At 44.1% G+C, this 19,609-nt stretch overlaps 1 protein-coding gene across 2 annotated transcripts; it reads right to left on the reverse strand.

Annotated features, from left to right (window-relative positions):
• Positions 1-6,712: 6,712 nt before the first annotated feature.
• On the reverse strand, positions 6,713-19,447 carry PM20D1 (peptidase M20 domain containing 1). 2 transcript variants are annotated; one of them, XM_055819611.1, is made up of 13 exons: positions 19,202-19,446; positions 17,739-17,825; positions 16,910-17,142; positions 15,396-15,482; positions 14,467-14,600; positions 13,917-14,036; positions 13,075-13,150; positions 12,780-12,841; positions 12,439-12,517; positions 11,261-11,332; positions 10,277-10,445; positions 9,464-9,563; positions 6,713-8,648 (listed from the first exon to the last, which is right to left on the reverse strand). In XM_055819611.1, exons 1-13 carry the CDS (start codon positions 19,404-19,406, stop codon positions 8,519-8,521), a joined length of 1,554 nt encoding a protein of 517 aa, XP_055675586.1. In that variant the 5' UTR covers positions 19,407-19,446; the 3' UTR covers positions 6,713-8,518. The 2 variants fall into 2 exon arrangements, 1 of the variants encoding a protein (XP_055675586.1); XR_008749945.1 differs by having other exon boundaries at positions 8,513-8,648; positions 9,464-9,576; positions 19,202-19,447.
• Positions 19,448-19,609: the final 162 nt, after the last annotated feature.

The following is a 19,609-nucleotide window of genomic DNA, read 5'->3' on the forward strand; positions in this document are numbered from 1 at the left end:
ATGGAGCCACCGGCGGCCGCCACCCTTCCCTCCGTCCCGCCATGCCCCCACCCGCCTCGCCATCCCGCCTTCCACCCCCCGGCATCCCCCCCTCCCATCCCCTTCTCCATCTCGCCATCCCCCCCAGCTCGGCATCCCTCCTTACACCAACCCCCCCCCGCCCCGCCATCCGTCCATCCCGCCGTCCGTCTGTCGAGCGCGGGGCACTCCTCGCTCACCTGCGGCGCTGGGAGGAATGGCTCCTCCATCCCCCTCCCCGCCATCTGCCTGCTGTCACCGCGCTGAGCCAGGGACCCCCAGCCGATGGGGCGCAGCGGTGCTGAGGCATGCTCCGGGGAGGGCTCGTCCTCCTGCCTGGGGAGAGGGGGTCACAGGTCACACATCCCACCCACCCACCCAGGTCACTGCCATCCCACCCACCCAGGTGCTCCGGATAACCCCCCCGGCCAGGAAAATACCCCTCGCTTGGGTCTGCTTAAAATTACTCCAAAATAGCAACCCAATGGCGTTTTATCATTTTAATGCTATAACTTATTAAGCACAGCTTTGGTACATTGTCATTTTGGGATGGAGGCCCAGGACCACCAACACGCTACAAGTGGTACGCGCTGGCTTTTCTCTGTGCCAGACCCAAAGGCTTCTCTGATGTCATTCAGCAAAGAAAATCGTGCATATTGTCACATACTTTGTCACTTTACATCTCCATACACCACACTGTCCTGCAAGAATGTACATAAAAAGCAGCAGCTTCTGCTACAGAGGTCAGTGCCTCACTGCTCTGTAGAACTCTGCGGTTTTGAATCAGAAGAGCTGGTTTCATTCAAGCTTTCCTTTTCTTTTTTTTTTTCCTCTTTTTTTTGTATGAGTGGAACTTTTGACCAGTTGTTTTTTCCTTCCTGCCTCTCCTTTCCTCCCAGGAATGGGTCAACAGCAAGTTACTACCCAGAGTGATTACAGATTCCCAGCTCCATGCCTTGGAGACAGGTCTTGAGCCAATAACGGTCGCTGTGACACAAGCACGTGTGTGAGGGGAAGAGGGAGGGCAACACAGGAACTGCATCGCCCCACAGATACACTGAACCAAGTGTGACTAAAGCTGGTGACTTCATTTCTTAAGGAGACGAAGGTAGTCATGGTCAATGGCAGCAAGAGATCCATTGTGATCGTGACCCCTCTAAAGCTGTGCACTGTGCTACTTCATTTCTTTCTGCTTGTGTTAAAAACTGAGCACGGGGAGCTTGCTTTCCTGAAATACTTGTTGCTTTGGAAGAAAAGGGTGACAGGCACACTTGAAGCAGAGCTATATACTTACATAAAGCAGCACAAAGATAGCTCAGATGAACCCACTTCGGTCTTCTAACTTTCTCAAGCCGAAAAAACCTTTGCTAATGTGTCTCTTCTAAGCAAGCTAAATTTTTGGAGCAGGTGAGCAGAGGGCTACTTTCACTGTGATAAAGTATCTGGCAAAGTGCACTGGGCTTTGTACCAAACTGCTGCTACAGTCTACTTGAACCTATTTCAAGGGGTGATGAGCATCTGCAGCCATTTAAATGATCCTTAGGAGCTCCTGGTGTTACAGTGGCAAAGAGACATCAAGGAAAACTTGAGACATACAGAAATGATGTCTTAACTAAAGCTGTGGCAGTTCCACGCTCAAGAGTGGAGTTCCAAATCCTGCCTCCAACCCTAGCCTCCGTTTTCCTTTGTCCAAATAAACCTGGTCTGTAAGGCTCTCTTTACAGCCTTCATCTTTCCTTCCTGACTTGGAAAATCTGTATCTCCCCCAGAGCAACCATTCTTCCCCCACACCTCTAAAAACAACGCGCTCCAAAATGTGACCTTGTTGATTAACAGACCGGCCAGCTGCACGCTCAGGAAGTGGAAGCGCAGAGACAAAAGCCGCCTGAGACAAGAAAACAGAAATAGATAAAATCCCCACCAGTGACACTGACACACAGAGATCAGAAAGGCAGAGGATGAAAGGGCAGGAAATGTGTTTCCAATTGCAGGGTAGCAGGTACCAAAGGCAACAAAATGCTTGGAGAGGAAAGTTTACCATTGAGCTACACTAGATCACAGAATGTCACATCCCTGTGTTTTACAGGAGCCACGTGACTTTAGCACTACCAAGCTGTCCAGCTCTTGGCCAGCACTCAGTAACGGCCTAGAAGGCCATACACAAATATGTACAGGATGATTTTTTTTTCTCCCTTTCACAGAAGAATCCAGCAAAAGAAAGTAGTTTGGCCAAAGTCACTCGACAAAACCCACCTAACAGAGCTGACAGCGCCTTGAGGTCCCTTTGCTCTCTGTTCCAGTTCCACTGTCTGTCACAGGTCTAAATGCTGACCTGAATGAAGTCTCAGCTGCCTTTGACCAAGGATTCTGAAAGAACTTAGTTCTTAATTACTTGTAACCAGAAATTTCAACAGGCAAACTCAAAGACTGAACAGGTTATGAGTAACGACTTACCCCTGCAGACGTCAGTCCAGAGCAAAAGCAGTTCATGAGGGCAGGCAACAACGTCAGAAGCTGACCCTAACGTGGTCCTGATCCGAAAGAAGAAATGCAGACCACAAAGTTCTGTTTTACCAGCCTGGAAGCAAACAAAACCATCACCATCCTTTTTTCCAAGGTCTGAACGACTACCGCTCCCAACTGCGTTCATGTGTCACCCACGTGCTGTGCCTGCTGCAACAAACACAGGCCAGTCTCTGCCAGGTACATCCCTAGGGCTTTTGGCCATGTGAGAGCATCTGGCAGAGAAAAGCTGAAAGGTCCTCGCTTCCTGCGTTCCACGAGGCCAGCGGTTCCTGTGTCAGCAGCTGCTGACCCAGTGATAGTGTGGACACCTGTCATGGAGGCACTGAGGACATGCCTCACATTTCTGCTTTGTTCTGGATATAAGCTGTGAATTCATTTGTATTCAGAGATAAAGCTGAAGAAAGCATGAACACCACAAGGCTGACCAGAGCAGAGGCTGATATTTAAAAAAGTATAAATGAATATCACCTCTTAACTCCCCCATTTCCTATTCCACAAAGACCCTCTCGCTTTCCAGAATCCCAGGGAGGACGTTAGAGTAACCTTTTCTGATGTCCATATACAACTAGGCAGTACTGTATAACAATGTTTAAAAATCCAAGGGGACTGGGACAGATAGAAGTGCTCCAGGGCAATAATTATGATTTCTTCCCGAGTACTTACACAGCTCGTCCAGTAGGCTGAACTCAGACCTGTACTGAAGCTGGACTGCGATCAGTAGGTGAGCTAGTAAGTTTAAAAGGTAGTTTACATATGCACATGACAGATGTAGTGGCTGCAGTACAGCTAAATAGAATCTGGGAAAAAAACATTCAGGTTTTCTCCTATGTGCTTTCTGGAGGAGTCCATATCCCTTACTCTGGCCATTGGATCAATCTGTGATGATAATCCACTGCTGCCTTTCTCTAACCACCTTCACCATATGGAAAACATGAAAATAACTTGTTGTGGCTGTGGTAGTTAGACAGAGAGAATGTAGAGAGCCTCCGCACTGACACAGTCAGCACAGTCACTGCGTAAAGGATTACTGCCATGAACTAGAACAAGGTTTTTTTGGTTACTCAATTAAATAGCTGAACTGCAGCCAGGCCCCTTGTGCAAGATCAGGCACAGCGTTCAAGTGAGCCGAGTATTTACAGGGCTACAATAAACCATACAATTGTGCTGGATTAAAAATATAAATTAAGAGATGTGTGAAAATCACCCTGGGATATGCTACATGACTTGCATGCTGCTTCCCATACCCCACTGCCCAGGCCGTGACCAACTCATGGGGAAATCCATCAGTGACAAAGAGCATTTACCCTTTGTCCCCTACCCCCTGCATTAACCACCCTTCCATGTGGTCATTTTCCTTCCTGCTGAGAACTGACTGCAGCTTCCTCTGGGGCCCACCATCACAGCTCTTAAATCAGCCAGAGCGATCTCTACTGAGCGAAGCAGGTCACTCCCTTCCCCACCATGCTGAGCTCTTTATCTCTGCCGCCTCTGCTACCCTGGGAAGCTGTGGAACCGGAAAGTGGAGCCAAACCCCCTGCACGGCAACTCAGATGACACGCAGCCTTCGCTGTGCTGTTCCGTTGAGGAAAATAATTCCCTCTGCAGCACTTCCACATACCTCTAGGCCTTGCTGTGGGCACTGAGAGATGCTGGCATGCAACTATCAATGCTCTACCAGAGACCCCACAGGTCACAGCAGCACAGTTTTCTTTAAAGGGTTATTGCAAGAGCCTGGATTTGGGGACTGAACTGTGAAAATTTCAGAGTGCTAGCAAGCTCTGTGCAGGAGCTACGGGTGGGAGCTGAATGCGTTCGAGACTCCAGTACTGAAGACCAGTGGAGGTCAGGATTAAGGGTCACAGGCTGAGCTACAGGCGAGGACTGCTGCTCTATAACAGCAAAGGATCCTGCAGGCTATGCCTGAGTGGCCTCCAGGTACCTCAGTGGATGTCATGCTCTCCAGTACTGATCAGATTAGGGCTCAGTGGCATGGGCTGAGCTGAGCTGAGAAGCTTTCACAGCACCCGCCTGAGAAAATGGATTTCACCAGCTCCATGACACACCAAACGAAGTGGCAAAAGAAGAGCCAAGACTATGTCAGACTCAAGGCTGGAGGAAACAACTTCGTAAACACCTTGTTCCTCCATTCTCCTCCAGCTCTGTGCCCGAATTCTTCATGGTCACTTTCGGCTGAAAATAAACCAAACCCTTTTAAATAAAAGCCAGCAACAGAGTTTTCTTTAGAAAACGCAGGTGTGGAATGTGACCTCTTCTGCATCATGTAGCAGGCCTGCATGACCCTAAATCAGCTGGTCTGCTAGCTAGCAGGCTGCTATGGCTGGACAACTACAGACACATTAACTTTGGGTAACTGCTCTCAGAAGAATAGCGGTTTTGTAGACGTGGCTGCAAAGCAGAGCAAAAAATGAAGTTGCTATGGATGTAACACAGGAACACATTAACACACTGGAATTGGACTGATACAGCGTTCAAAATCCCATTAGGTATGACACCAAAATATATGTCTTTGGAGCAGAAAAGCAGGCTTTTCCTTCTCTGATGAATCAGAGGTAATTGCATTACAAATTAGAAAACTCATTACAAAAAAGAAAAGCTCAGAGAGCTATTAATCTGCATTTTCATGATGTACTCTGCGTCATCAACTACTCACAGAATGCAAAGTTGTACGCAGCCCTAGCAGAAAAGGCCAGTGCATCATCCTTACACTAAGATTTCAAATACCAGTCAAGATGAGAGATATTCTCTGGAATCATTTCATGGAAGCAGTAAAATGGGGTGGAAAGAAAACCAAGAAAACTGTTCTGTCAGAAGCGTGCAGATACCAAATCACTGAGTGATCCTTCAGAATTGTGGCAGGTAAGCATGACACAGCAGTTAATATGATAAAATAAGGAAATTTATGAGTACGAACGGCAAAGCTGCGGAAAGAAAAAAACACAGATAATTATCAGAAGTGACAGGAAAAAATGGGCAGAGATGAGGAATGTGATTTTTCACCACTGGATCCTGCAAGATACAGTCTGCTTAAAGCACTTCAATTTAATGACTTCAGGTCGCAGTAAAGCTCTGTTGAACATAATGCAGAGGCGCTGCATGATTTCAGCACTGGCTGATGAGCAGCACTTAATGAGGCTCTGCAACAAACTACATTAGAGAAACCTCACGGCACACATTTGCACAGTACCTGCCAAAACCAACCCTGCCTTCCCAGCGCTGTTTGCCCTTCACTTTTTCTTCAGCAGCAAAATGAAAATCTTCAGATGAATGTCCTTTGAAGAAATGATCCTCATCAAAACACTGAGATGACTGATTTTTGGTCAGGGACAGGAGATAAAACAGGAAGAATAATTTATGTCTTTAGGACCCATTTGGTATTACAACTGGCAACAAATCCCTCCTTGCATCCCACCACCCCCTCAGTGCACAACAACAGGGCCCGAGTTTGGATTTTCATAACCTGTGCCCTACAACAGAATCACAGAACGGTTGAGATTGGAAGAGACCTCAGGACATCGTCTAATTTTTACACCCAGGATGCTGTTGCCCTTCTTTGCCTCCAGGGCACATTACTGGCTTATGTTCAACCTGTCCACCAGGAACCCCGTGTCCTTCTCTGCAAAGCTGCTTTCCAGACAGCCCAGTCCCCAGCGCAGGGTTGTTCCTCCCCAGGTGCAGGACACTGCATTTCCCTTCGCCAAACTTCACGAGAGTCCTGTTTTCCCATTTCTCCAGCCTGTTGAGGTCCCTCTGAATGGCAGCACAACCATCAAGTGAGTCAACCGTTCCTCCCAGTTTTGCATCACCTGCAGACTTACTGCGGATGCACTGTCCTATCACGAAGGTCATTAATGAAGATGTGAAATGATATTGAACTCCCACTGCCATAGTCATAAGTGAAGACTTTAAATTCAGTCATCTTTATAGAGACTGGCCAGAGGAAAAAAAACCCAAACACCAAACCAAAACCTTTGCTCCACCTCCCACACCCAGGGATGTACTTTATTCTGTGCTGTACCCTGACACATCACTTTTGCTGTGTCTGCAACAGAGTTTGCAAGAGGAATGACACCTTCACAAAAGAGCCATAGACATGTGGCTAAACAAATTAATGACATTAGGGCACAAAGACAAAACGCAACAAACCGTAAAAGATGCAAGCTATTTACTACCCAATAATGCACAAACAGAGTTAGCGAATTTTGTATAGAAAGGGGAGCACCAGGGAGGGTGCAAATATTAAAGCAGACTGGAAAATATGTGGATGTGTTTTGATGGAAACTTTATGACTTGCTCTAGTGTCGAATCAGGTGTGGAAATGACTTCACTGCAATTATACAGTTACATAAAAAGACTAAATAATAATCAGAAAAGAATTTGCATTCCTTGTTTTATTAGATGAACATACTGATCTGGTTTCAATCATTTAGTAGATGGATACAGTTTTAGCCCATTGGCCATACTGATAAGATCAGACTGCAAATAAATAAGAGAATGGTGAACGGAAAGAATAGGAATCACAGTTCCATCGCTGTTTTTCAGGATATGTTTCAAGGTATTTCCTGTAAATTCCCGTACATTTTACAATATGAATTTAGAGTAGAACAACTACCCATTCCAGTGTATAATTCAAGTTCTGAAAGAGACACACATCTCTGGAACAGTGCAACCGGAGGAGCTGCACTAGTACCTGCAGCGCAGAGCCTGCATATCAGTGTAACAAAGCAACTTAACTTTCACCCAGTTCTTACTTTGGCTAACAACTGGTTCTTAGTTCTTTGTTTAATTAATAATGGTAATCCCAACTAAAGAGACTATAAAGGCCAAAATGCTTAACTCTTTTAGTGCTAACAAAGATAGGCATGCTAGTGCAAAAAGCACAAGATGAAATAGAGTCAACATCAATGGCCTGTCGACACTAGGATTCCCAAAGAGCCGAGTCAACAGAAGTGCTGCAGTGAAGTGAAAACTGCTTGCATAGGCAGTGAAGGAACAAAGACTCTCTGCTCTCACTGAACTGGAAGAAACTGAAGGGCTTACCGATCTTTCACAATCAAGTTCTCAGATGAGGAAGAGAGATACATACACTACAGAAACTGATCCAAGTGAAAGGAGAGTATGTGTGAACAGACACAACAATTTACTTTCTTATTTAATGCTGCAATTCCTTATTCTGACACCCAGCTGCAAACATACTCTTTGATATGGCCCAGGGTAAGAGAGAAAAAAAAAAATAAATAGGCACTGACAAGGCAGGAAGAGAAGTTTTCAGCACATCTGAGATCAGGGCAACATCAGTTAAAGCAACACAGCTAGGACTTCTGGAGCTCAGTATTTTGAAAGAGAGTCAGAAATCTCCCACGCTTGCACACAGAACTTGGCAGTAGTAAGTTAACACTGACAGCGGTTGAGAGCACTACCTGGGGAAGAAGCCCACACCAAGCAGCAGTGCAATAATCTCAGGGCAACCCTCCTAGTGACACGAAGCCTACACCATGTCACAAACCTTTCACGTGAGCTTTTGACAGACACATCATTTGTGAAAAATCAATGAACCGTATAAAATGAGTTTGTCAAAAGCGCTCATAGGAAGATTCACCTCTCTTACTGATAGGTGAGTGACTGCTGATTATAGCTTAGATTTTTAAGTGACTATCAATTTCAGAGATTTACAGAAAACGCTGAGAAAAATTAATACCATCAGCTTAATGGCTGCATGTTGCACGAGGGATGAACAGAAATCAGGGTTATTTGTCGTGTTTTCTCCAGGTTCTTATCACTTCCCAGCAAACTGTACATTTGCCTAACATAGCAACCCACAGTTTTTCCATCTGTACGTAAACCACAAAATACAAATAGCAAATTCCAGGTGTAGCTCAATACGCAACACACAACTGCCTCTTACAACCCAGACCCCAGAGTCCACCTTAGTAGCTGCTCTTCTCGGGTACGTTTCTCACAGCTCATGGGAGTTTGCGTGAGGCTCCGGAACCTTGTCAATATCACAGTTCTTTATCAGCTGAAAGAGGAACTCGACCTGTTTCTCGTAATTCTCAACGGAGATTCGCTCATTCAACCCATGGATCCTGGAAGAAAAAGAACGTTTCACATTCCAGTGTGTGTTTGTGACCCATCCGCACATACCCAGCACCCTACTTGCCTGTTTACTTCATAAAGCAATAGACAACATAAAAATACAGCAATATACACCAAATACTGCACTGTAACTGCAATGTCTGTTCTTCAGGCCAACCGAATTTTCTCATTCTAGGGCTCAGAGCACAGCTAAGTCCATGGTGTATGTGGAAAAGTAGAAACGGTATTCCAGCTCTCTGGCCATTTATGTCACCCTCCTGTACAGCTGCAAGAACGCTCTACTCCTGTATCATCTGCAGCTCAATAAATCCAATCTAGTACATGCTAAATAAATAAACAATCCCTTGCATGATGATGTTCTTTGTCATCACTTGATGCCAGGAAACCTAACTTTCAGCTTTAAGGACAAGTAAGCTCAGAGTGGCATGTGTCCAAACATAGGGATAAATCTCTTAAGCAAGGGCAACTACCAGAACACCACCTTCCATACTGCTGCGCTACATAAAGGATCCAGTCAGCTTCACAGCACTGCTGTACTACTGAACCCGCCACCTAACTGAGGTCTTGCCTGCATTTGAAGTAAAGAAGAATAAGGGCTAACACTCTCCCAGGGTAATTACCATCCCCTATTTGCGCAGCACCCAAATCTGCAGGAAATGGGCGGCCAAACAGAATGTGAGGCACCACCACCACCACGCCAAGGTATACAAGGTTGGGTTTCCTTCTTCTGCCTAACGCGTATCGATCTTTTCTTTCACCAGTCCCCACCCCAAACAGCTGCCCACATGCAGACAGAATACAGTACCTGGGAAGATCATCTGGTTTCAAGAGCAGCGGGTTAAATCGATAAATGGCGCTGGTGACGTTAGTGAAATGCCTGCTGTCTGTGTTTCCAATACACGTGCCTGGAAAACAAACCTGTTTACTTTGCATGAGAGCAGCAATTTAATGACCCACACTTTTCCCAGAAGAAAGGAAAGGCATCTGGTAACAGTTCTATCTAACCCCTAGGTACAGCAAAAGCAAAATCACTGGAAACCGTTTCTCGGTACATGCTGGAAGAACATTTTCTTCTTCATGAACAGGAGGAGCTGAACATATAATTCAATCATTCCAAGAATAGCCATGATACTCAGCCTCCACAGAAGTTTAAGCTTCAAACTGCAGTCCAACAAACTCTGCAGAACTAGGAAGGAGCTGCGAGAAAGGGAAGGGGCTGGGATCATATGAAACAATACAGGAAAGAAGGAATGGCTTTGCCAGCTACAAAAACAACAAAAGAAGAGCTAAAGCAAGAAGACCTCCTACTCTCCCTCACAATTCCTTTCTTCCTCGAAGAGGTTTCTTTGTATGTGCAGAGAGTCAAATGCAAGGCTCATTGTTTCCATCAGTTTCCTGTTTGCTTTTTTACTTCCACTACTAAAAAACAACATTAAACCTTTTAAAACATAAAAAGGGAAGGGAATAAAAAGAGGAAAAAACAGCTGTTTCCAGTAGTTAACAGCTGGGGTGGGGAAGTACACAGAATATGGAAGCAAGTCAATACTGGGGGATGGGGGAGAGAAAAACAAGGCGGAAGCTGGAGAGGAAACAATAATCATCATGTGCTTGCTGTTACCTGGGACTACGCTGTTAACATCTGGGAAAGTATCCAGAATGGTTCTTTGAAAAATATGGACTCCAAACGTCTGGTCATCCCAAGGGCTGATGGGGAGTGGGTCAAAGGCCTCCACTACATCAATCTTCACTCTGTCATCAGCAACAGTGTTTCTAACTGTCTCTAGCACCTATGGATAAAACAGAGATTAAACAGGCAAAAGAAATGAGAGCACACCCCTTCGAGATGTCAGCGTGTTCCACTTTCCATAAAACATTTGTCCATGAATGGCCAATTGTGGCTGCAAATACAGATGCATAGTCATGACTGAAATTGTGTGGCAGTCTCTCTTCCTCTTACTCAGTGGATGGCTAATTTTTTTTAACCCCAGCGCAATCAGATGCACATTACTGTCTCAAGGTATTCCTGAACTGCTTCGCTCTGGAAAAGCAAGTGGTCAACCTGCTGCTACTTTGTTGTCCCAGTAACTAATACAGAAAAAGCTTCCACAGCTGTAAACTTTCAGCAAAACCTTGGGAAGGGACAATACTATTTCCTAACAATGTTTCACAGCTGTCCTTGGCTGGACAGGCATGTCACACCTACTGAAGTGTGCAAGATTCCCATATTCTCCCATGTCACAAACTTGAAACTTCCATAAGCACATACGATCCACATGCTTTTGGGCACAAAGAAGCTTCTGAAATCTGCTTGATGTAACTGCAAGTTTGGTCTACCTCTTGCTGTGCTCCCCATTCAGAAGCCATAGTAAACAACACACTTTACAATCCATCTCAAAGGAGGAGAAAACACATTAGATAATCTGCATTTCTGACCGTGTCCATAAAAGAGTAATTCCCAAATCTTCCTCTTCTACTGCCCATATGGATATAGGGAGACATAAAGAAAGTATTCTAGAACAGATCTGCTGCCGTAAATGGCCAAGTGCTACTCTGCTCCGAAAGTGATGGAGAACAGCTCCGCACTGGGGGGTACAGCGAGTACCTCAGCAGCCTTTTCTGCAGAGTGGATCCGGAAGTTCACAGTTGCTTTTGCAAAGGATGGGATGACATTTATCTAGAAAAAAAAGAAGGACCAAAACTTAAAATGAAGTTAAAAACAGATTAAAACGCCAACTGCAAACTCAAACTGCTCAGACAGCTCCAGGCCTCAGACTAATGCTTCACCGTTTCCACTTATGTTAAGCGTACTATCTCTTTCTGTGCTCTGTGTTAAAATACAGTAAATCTCACCTATAATGCAGGTAACTACACAAAGAAATGTTCACCAAGTCAACAAAAATGAAGTTAGCTGCTTTATAGATAAGTTTTCCTCTTCAAGTAAACCCTCTCCCTTCAGAAACTATATTGACAAATTCTGAAGGTTTATGTTGGGTTTTGTAAGCAACATTTTTACCTCATTTCATATTGCTTTTCCCCAAGTATGAGACATGTAAGTCGCTTAAATTATGTTACTGAAGACACATAACTCTCCTTTTCGACACAACGGGTATTTATAATTTTGTTAAACAAAAAAGATACAATCTTCAGAAAAGAAACCCAAGAAATCAGGGTGTCACTTCTCTCCTGGCCACTCAGTGTCACTGTTCAGCCACTGCATCTTGTTCTCTTGTCCAGTGATGCTTTTCAGTAACAGATTTTTTTTTCAGGGACACACCAAAAAGCCTGTTTATTTTCCAGGGCTAGAGTATTTTTGGATAGCTACACCTCCTTATCAGGGCAAGATCTGGTTGTATCAGCCAGAACCCGTTATCTCTCAGTCCAAGGTGCACATTAACCCTACTCAAATGAAGGTAAACGCCAGGCCCGGGCTCACAAACACAAGACCCCATCTGGGCTAGGGAAGTGTTCACAACTGTGACTGTTTCAAATACCATCATGGATACTTTACATGATTACAAACACTCTTTCTTGTCCACCCTGAAATATAAACACTGAGATCTTTTTGTGACAGACATCAGATACTTCCAAAAGGAAGACATTTTCAACTGTAGCTAAATCCAAGCTACATCTGAAGTAAAAATGAAACTGGTGTTCCAGTGACACCACACAGGGCCTAAGACCAAGACCTGTACTGATCTTATAACTGGATATAAATAGGTGGAAACCAAACATCCTAATTGTCTCATCACAATACATGGAGAAAAATCAAAATGAAGCTACCTTGATTCCTGCATTAAACATCGTGACTGCCGTAGTAGTTCGAATCAAGGCATTGGTGGAAGGCTTCCAGGCAAGTACTCTTACAAAAAAGAAACAATCAAACCAAAAAACATTTCAAAGTTTAGTATCGATAAAACGATAAAACACAAGCACCACAATTACATAGGCAATAAGTTGAATGATGGCCTATTCAATTAAAGTGATCATTAACAGTAAAGCACTAACATTGTGTAAACTATGAAATGGTATAACTGATTTCCTGGGAGGACTAGAAATGGTTAGTGGTCTTATCTTTTAATGGTGAGAGGCTGGGAATGTTTATCAAGGATATATTTTCTTACCTGCTAACAATAGGTGAAAACAGCCATAAATTGCTCATGACGAGATTGAGAGGAAACCTGAACTAAGTGGAAGAAATAAAACCCCAAATCAGAAAGTTTCTAGATTTCAAGAAGACAGTGTAGTCACTTGGCTATGGCTGAAACGATTCCAGCAGAAACAATTATCCGGGAGAAAGGCCAGCTTAAGTCTTCTCCTTTCCAGGAACTACGTAACTATGCTCTAAATTCATATGCTAGATTACTCTTCACTTATTAATATGAAAATCTGAGAATGAAATCACAGTTCTTTCCTCACCTCTGATGCAAGGTACTCCATAGTCATGAGTTCTGGCCCATGGCCAAACAGATTGCGCAAGGGATTCTGCTCCAGCCTACGGCAAAGCAAATCAACATTTGAAATTTAACGTATCTGACTATTAATGCTCCAGAAGGTTGACAGGAATTTAATTTCTGAAACGTGTCCATGTATTTGAGACACAATCACACTTTCCTCTCCTGGTAAGTAAATCTGTGAGCACAGCTCCACGACAGATTTCTGAGCATTCCAGTCGCATGCAAAGACTTCCTTTGAAGAACAGCTGAAGAAATTCAAAAGCCTGACTCTTATAAAAGAGTACATGGAAATCTAGAAAAATATCACATCAAATTCTATCGTATCTGGACCTATCAAGTTTTCCCAAAATACGTATTTATTAGCCAATTTGCTATCTACATAGGCATGTAAAGAGATGATTTACACAGTCACATTCTGACTCTACACCATGTTTATTGGCTTGGATAATTACCAGCTAGAGGTAGCAGGTATGTGCAAGAATAAATTCCAGAGAAATTCTGCAACCCAAACAAAGCAATCTCTGGTGCTACAGAGCAAATTACAGTAGACACCATGATGCAGCAACTGTCAGTCGATTCTTTAAAACCAAGACACCAGGGACAGTTGAAGCGAAAAGATACTCCAGACACTTGGCAATTATCCCTTTGCTGGCAATTGCATTTCTGCCCTTCAAAGTGAGCTACAAACTTCAAGTTCAAATATTTAACAAGAATCTGCAAAATACTCTAAATACAAATATTAAAAGAGAAAGTCACATACCAGTGACTTAGGAGTCTGCTTGGCTGTCTTTTGACAGCCCTCACCTGGACATTGCTGCTGCGAGAATGCCAATACTCGTCTCCTTAGGAGGAAAGGATGAATGTCCTGGCTCTTTTTCCACCGTGAAGTTCAGTGTTAATGAACCCTTCTCTGTGATAGCAATTCTGGTCAAAGATAAAAGAAGTAAACGATTAATGCAACTCCAAAAGCACAGACTATAGGTAAAAAGAAATACTCTGCATATTTTGAGTATCATAAAAAACACCAAAGCAACAGCAACAACAAATCCTTAACAAGATCTTTAGATATTTGGAGGACTGATGTTTTGGCTCCTTTTCCAGTGAGCAGACTCTACAGCATAAAATTAAGATGCTTGCACTGGCTAAGTGGAACATTCTGCTTTTGTCAGCAGAGCTGTGATGAACAGCAAGCAAATGCTGAAGGTCCTTTGCTTGTATTTTGTGCCACTGCTGTAGTTTCAGCAACACCAACACTGCCACATGCCTTGAAAGCATATTCTATTGAAGGTCATTTCCCACAAATTAATTATTGAAATGGATCACTTTCATTGTGGTCAACTGTATTTTCTCTTACACAGCTACTGGCTTCTCCACTCCCGCAATGATGCCATCCAGTATTGCGCTTCCCTCATCTAGCAAGAAGGAAAGTTTCACTCCTCTAGCTTCCAACAGAGCTGCAATCTTCATTGCTCCCTTCCGACCAAACACCTGCGAGAATCCAGTCAGAGGAACTGATCAGATTAAGCCATACCATTGGGAAGAATACTGGAAAACATCTCGCTGTTGACAGTGACCAGTGCTACAATGCAGAGTGCAAGAAATCCCCCAGTGAACAGCCGTATTGCAACCCATCAATAACAGATTCTTCCTAGAAAAATTCATTGGAGGTTGTTAACAGCCTAGTAGCAGATGAATTTATATCCACACTGAGGAAATCTCTCCTTCACGAGTCACTGAAGGTTGCTATGAATCCTGCTAGCTCTTGGACACAATGGTATCTCAGAGCTATAAGCTCCACAGATTAGTCATTTTAAAGAGGTATTGACTATTAACAGTTCTTTGTCTTTATATTTTGAAAATGAATAAACAAAACCACCTCATCTGTCTGTCTGTTCCGTCTACTAGTGGGCATACCCACAACAGAGTGAAATATTTTTGTTAGCTCTTCCTGATCATTTGTAACAAGCATGTGAATCTTACGCCAGCTTTTAATGTACTATATATACTCCAAAATGTGACTGCTGCTGCACCTTCCATGCAGAAAAGAATTTGAACACTCTGCTGTGTTCTTTTCTCTTTGCTCATCACACCAAACCCTTTGTCTATGTCACTTAAAGCCAAACAATCAATATATAACTATGACCACGTGCCTGACAGTATCTACCCGCATAACCAAGAAAAACAGGAAAGACTTTGTAGCTCAACAATGTTTAAAAATTAAGCCTTATTGCATACATGAACAATGCAAACAACTCTCTATTTCAATGAAATGAAAGAAAATACCTCTTCATCATGTCCAATACCAACATAGAAAGATCTGTGGGGTCTGTAATTTCTTCTCAGCAAAAACTCTAGAGCTTGCAGAATACCCTGCAGAAAAGAAAGCAGACTGTATTCTACTATTCTTGTGCATTAGCAAGGGGAATAAATGCAAAAGAATGCAATGTAACTTAAAAGAAATATGCATCCACAGCCCTTAAGGAGACTTCATCCCAATCACAGTTAGGCTTTTGTTTCTACAGCTCCTACAGATGACATTCATATTCTCTGGAAAACACACTGCAATATTTTTGATCAATAATGCTTAAGACTTAGTGTGCTAACAGTGTCAGCGTACATACACAAAACACAGTGTAGGCTTGTTCTGGCTACTGATGAAGTCAGTGACAAACTGCACAGGAAGCGTCACAGTTGTAATTATCCAAGGAATTCACTGTTCCTTTAAACTGCCTATTCTACACCCAGTTTGGCTCGGACTTGAGTACCAAATCCATTTATTTCAATGAGCAATGCATTTTGTACCAAAAGTGCTAAGACGACAGAAACAGAAGAACAAGAAAATCTGAAGAATGAGAAATGCAATCTATCATTTGCTGTATTACTTCCATCTCACCTGTTTTTCCAATTTAAGCTAGTTAATTTTTCACATTAGAAGAAATCATATTGCGTTTACCTTGTCAGCACCCATTTTTGCCACATTCACTGAAATTGCTGATTTTCATTGTTCATTTGTTACTTGTGCAGTTCACAATGGAAGGAAGCACCAAAATGAAGTTTTAAGTTGCAAGGCTTTGAAACTGATGATTAAACAACAACTTGAAGAAACTTTCTAGGATCATGGCCTATACCACAAAAAGCAGCCACAGTATCTATGACACCGGTTTGCTAAATATCTGTTTAAATTTAAATACAGGGCTGACGTGGAAGTAATCTTTGCAAGTCACAAAGGATTATTTTCCTTATTAATTTTTCTATCAGCCTTTTCCCAAAAGAGAAATCCTTCACAGATCAATCTTTTTTGTACTTTGTACTAAGTACATTTGGGAGGAATAACAGCTCTTTGTTCTGACACAGGCTAGATAAAAGATACAAAGTTATTTGAATATAATGTTAAATAAACATTGTTTATTTCAAAACTCAAGCCTTTTTTAAAGGGCCAAGATTGGCTTTGAATGCCTGTATGACACCTGGGAAAAAGGTCTATCCCTGACTTCAAACACAGCATTTGACGTAAAATCTAAATATGGCATTTACCCAAATACACCTGCATCTCTGAATGTGTTTTTCTGTGTCTTAAGAGCTTTAACTCTGCTTTCTTCAGTAATAAAAGACCACTCCACTTAATCTTTAGGGAAAATTGGGAGAAAACTGCAGGGCGTAGGAATTTATTCACTAACATCCTGCATTTAAAGAGGAGCAAGAGAGACAATACAGTAAATTTCAAGAGAGTAGATTCCTCCAATCTGCCTTTCTCAGGCTTTGTATCTCTCTGAAATGGTATTACCAAGATGACGTACTATGGCCGAGTTTTTGTTATCCAGCGTTCCTCGTCCATAGATGAAACCTTCATGCTCTGCAGCTGAGAAAGGAGGAAAATCCCAGCCTTCTGGGGGAGCAGGCACAACATCCATGTGTGCAAGCAGCATATAGGGCATCAATTCAGGGTTAGAACCCTGAACAGTAAGGAGATGGCTGTATTTCCCAACAATTTCATGCTGAATGAACTTTGAAGAAAATACAGCCGGGAAGACTGTTAAGAAAAAAAAAATTAAAAACATATGAAAAAGAAAAATTAGCAATAATGTCTAATTTCATCATTATATACTCCATAAGAGTACTCATCTATTTAGCCTCAAAGGGAGCACTGTAAGTAAGACTGACCACAACAAATTTCCTTCAGGAAGCAGATGTGCAGCTTCATTCTTACACTTCTATCAATCCACCTCACTTTGCATTTACAACTTTCCTACACAAAACCAGGAACTGTTGTTCACCAATGCTGCGGCTGCTTTGCAGGTGGCAATGATGGGACTGCCAAAAAAGTAGGCTGAAGCAGGGGTAGATGTCCTTTCTTTTTAATGGCAAGGTCATTTAACCATCTCAAGGACCAAAAATCACCATTGCAAAAAGATATCTGAAACTTCTCTGTTCTAGTTTTGGCCATTGCTACACCAAAGTACACTGCTGCAGAGGTGACTTATGTACACCATTTTTGCCAGTCCTTTCCTGAGGAAAAACAAAATTAAAATATGTTCCACTGTATTCAAGAACGAAATATACTCTCTTCATTTTGTTTATGAAAATACAACTGGGCAGCAGAGATTGCCAAGAAGGAAAGTTTAGTACCTTCCTGAATGTAGTTCCCAAATTCTGCCATGGCGGTTTTATTCAAGTCCTCTGGAGATACGGAAACAGTTGGGATTTTAATAGCACCTTCAATGAAATACAAAACAGAAATCATTCAACATGAAAATCAGTCAAATAATACTTGAATTGCATTTCAAAAGGGCAAGTAATATTTACATTCCTGAATATTTTCCAGCTTTTAAAGATTACTTCACTGGATAGTAAGAGCCGTCACCATCAAAAAAAAATGATTTACTTCAGCTGTGTGTGCATGCAGCACATCAGTATTCCTTCTGATTTCGGCCAAGGTATTTCTCTAGATACTGCAACTCTGTTTTTTCATCCTGAAGTGTTGAATGATATTGTTAGAAATGCTACTGTCCAGAAGCAGCTGCATTTTGCTAGGGCGACCTTATACCTCATAGTTATAAACTATTCCAGCTTTGCTGGCAGTTCAAGATTCTTTGTCAACAGTAAGTCAGGTTGTGACGGCAAGATTGTTAGAACACCTTCTTTAATACTGCTCCAACCTATTAAGCTATATAAACAGACAGGTCTTTTGTCAGTCCTTTTGCTCTGTCATTTAAACAGGGTGAGACAAGGCTGCTCTCCAACATCAAGTCACTGTCATGGAAAACATGGGTATAACTTAGTCCAGATCACAGCTGCCTTTCCTGGGCATCCGTCAAGTGAAGTTACAGATTCTTTTAGAAGTTGTGTTATTCAAGAAGAAACACAAAAGTAAGCTTCTCTTGTATCCATGCATTTTCCCATTTGAAAAGGATGTCAACAGAATTTGCAAGGCAATAAATCTTACAAACCAGCAACACAGGAGATTTACAGAACCCAACCCCTACTGCAACGGTCCAGGACTATCACTGCTCCAAGCCAGATTGTGGTTTCCTGCAAACTGCCAACCCTCATATCTAATACCCTCAAAGCCTTAAGCCGAAGAATGAGTCAGAGCACAAACACACCATCACTTGTTGCCGACAGCAGTGTGCAGGGTTTCAGCCAGAAAGAAAGAAAAGAAGAAAAAGCCAACCCAACAATGATTTATCCAGCGGACAAACGGATGTCTGACAAACAGAGTCACGGGGCGCCTGGTGCGTTATGCGTGTATGAGGGAAACATTTAAGAAAAGTCAACATGGGATGAAAGTTGGCTTCAGGAGAACCAACAACCGGTTTCCTCCAAGGGGAAAGCACCTGAGGAGCCTCCGTCCTCCCCACCACCCGCTCCCACGCGGCCCACGGCCGGGCCCTGCTGCCGGCTCCCCTCCCTGCGGAGGCCGCCACAGCCCCGGGCCGGCCCGGGCCGCCCCACCCGCGACGCTGGGCTAACGGGGCCGGCAACAACCCTCGCCCCGGGGATGGAGGGGGGCACACAGGCTGCGGGCCCCCGAGGAGGTCCGGCGGGCCGGGAGGGTGCGACCAGCCAGGGCGGCCGCCGGGCCCCCTCACCTCGCAGCGCCTCCTTGAGCTCCTGCTTCTCACCGGCACTGAAGGCGGCGGTGCCGCCGCGCCTGGCCCACAGCCGCGGGATGGCCGGGGCTCGCAGGGCGTAGGCGCGGAGCAGCACGGCGGCCACCAGCGCCAGCAGCCCGGCGCACAGCCCCAGGCCCGCGGCCCACGCCGCTGCCCGCCGCCGCCCGCTCCCGCCAGCCATCCCCGGCGGACTTGGGCCGCCGCCGCCGCCCGCCCCGCTGAGGCGACGGGCGTGGCCGAGCACCAATCGTCACGCACCCGCCCGAGGGGGTGGCCAATGGGCGGCGCGGACCCGCCCCCTCCGCGGGGGCTCCTGGGAGCTGTAGTGCGGCGCCTCGGCACAAGTGAAATGGCAGCGGCCGGGCAGGGCGCGCAGGTTTTTCT

Source organism: Falco peregrinus, chromosome 16, assembly GCF_023634155.1.
Source record: "Falco peregrinus isolate bFalPer1 chromosome 16, bFalPer1.pri, whole genome shotgun sequence".
Lineage (NCBI taxonomy): Eukaryota > Metazoa > Chordata > Aves > Falconiformes > Falconidae > Falco > Falco peregrinus.

Coding starts and splice junctions, on each gene's coding strand:
- PM20D1 (XM_055819611.1), bottom strand. CDS start 19,406: ATGGCTGGCGGGAGCGGGCGGCGGCGGGCAGCGGCGTGGGCCGCGGGC. Junction 14,601..15,395: donor GTATTGGACATGATGAAGAG/GTATTTTCTTTC, acceptor GGATTCTCGCAG/GTGTTTGGTCGGAAGGGAGC. Junction 14,037..14,466: donor GTGGAGAAGCCAGTAGCTGT/GTAAGAGAAAAT, acceptor ATCTTTGACCAG/AATTGCTATCACAGAGAAGG.